Below are 1075 nucleotides of genomic sequence, written 5' to 3'. Positions count from 1 at the left end.
TTAACACAGGCACTGGGTGATGAAATCCCTTGATATTTTATCGTGTGTTTGTGAACATTTTACGTTTGGCTTCTGCATCAACTTCTGCAAACATCTTTTCTGCCTTCTTTAGGAGTTCTTCTCGAGATTCTCTCCCTGTGGAGAATGGTCCTTTTGAAACAGGCATTGATGCTTTTTGTCTGAGTTGAGCTGTAAGAGATTCTGCTGCTTTCTTTCTTTTTTGTTCTTCTTCTTTCCGTTTGGTTTCCTCTTCCTCCTTCTTTCTTCGACTTTCTTCTTCCTCCTTTTTTCGTCGTTCTTCTTCGCTCTTCTTTTGCCTATCTTCTTCTTTCTTTTTTCTCTCTTCTGCTTCCTTTTGCTTGCGTGCTTCTTCTTCTCTCTTTTTCCTGTCTTCTTCTTCTCTTCGCTTGCGTGCATCTTCTTCGGCTCTCTTCTTCTCTGCTTCTCTGCGCTTGCGTCCTTCTTCCTCTTGTTTCCTTTTTTGCTCTTCTGCTTCTTTCCGTCTGCGAGCGTCTTCCTCTTCCTTCTTTCTTTGTCTCTCCTCCTCTTCTCTTCGTTGCTTCTCTTGTTGCTCCCTTCTTCTTTCTTCGTCCTCCTTTCTTTGTCTTTCTTCTTCGCGTTTTTGTGCTTCTCTTTCTCTTCTTTCTTTTTCTTCCTTCTCCTTCCGCAGGTTTTCTTCTTCTCTTTGTTTCTGCTCTAGTTGCAGTTTTCTTTTTCTTTCTTCTTCTTCGTTTCGCCTGCGCGATTCCTCTTCTTCTTTTCTTCGGAGTTCTTCTTCTTTCTTTTGGCGTTCCTCTTCCTTCTCTCTCTCTCTGCGCTTCTCCTCTTCTTTTCTTTTGTGCTCCTCTTCTTCGGTTTTTCGTTTTGTTTCTTCTTCCTTTCGCCTGGCTGCTTCCGCCTCAGCTCTCTTTAGTCTGGGTTCCACATCTTTTAGTTTGAAGTCTTCGCTGGTGAATTCGCGTCGTGGGGCTCGTGCCCCAGGTAGCGCTCCTCTGCCCGCCGCTTCAGCAGCAGCAGGAGGCGGAGCAGCAGCAGCCGGGGCAGCAGCCCGTGCTCTTGCTGCTGCTGCTATTGC

At 45.9% G+C, this 1075-nt stretch overlaps 1 protein-coding gene across 1 annotated transcript in view; it reads right to left on the bottom strand.

Moving 5' to 3' along the window:
* Window positions 1-166, bottom strand: part of EMH_0038970 (uncharacterized protein) — a gene marked incomplete at both ends in the record, with an annotated part of 7255 nt that extends 7089 nt beyond the window's left edge. Inside the window, one exon of the mRNA XM_013495347.1 lies at window positions 64-166. Within this exon, the coding sequence (XP_013350801.1) occupies window positions 64-166 (103 nt within the window). The remainder of the gene's footprint in view (window positions 1-63) is intronic.
* Window positions 167-1075: the final 909 nt, after the last annotated feature.

Source organism: Eimeria mitis, genomic scaffold (assembly GCF_000499745.2).
Source record: "Eimeria mitis Houghton genomic scaffold, Emh_scaff1531, whole genome shotgun sequence".
Taxonomy (NCBI): Eukaryota; Apicomplexa; class Conoidasida; order Eucoccidiorida; family Eimeriidae; genus Eimeria; species Eimeria mitis.
The sequence above is the reverse complement of the archived record's forward strand: the minus strand, read 5'-3'. Positions and strand labels throughout refer to the sequence as shown.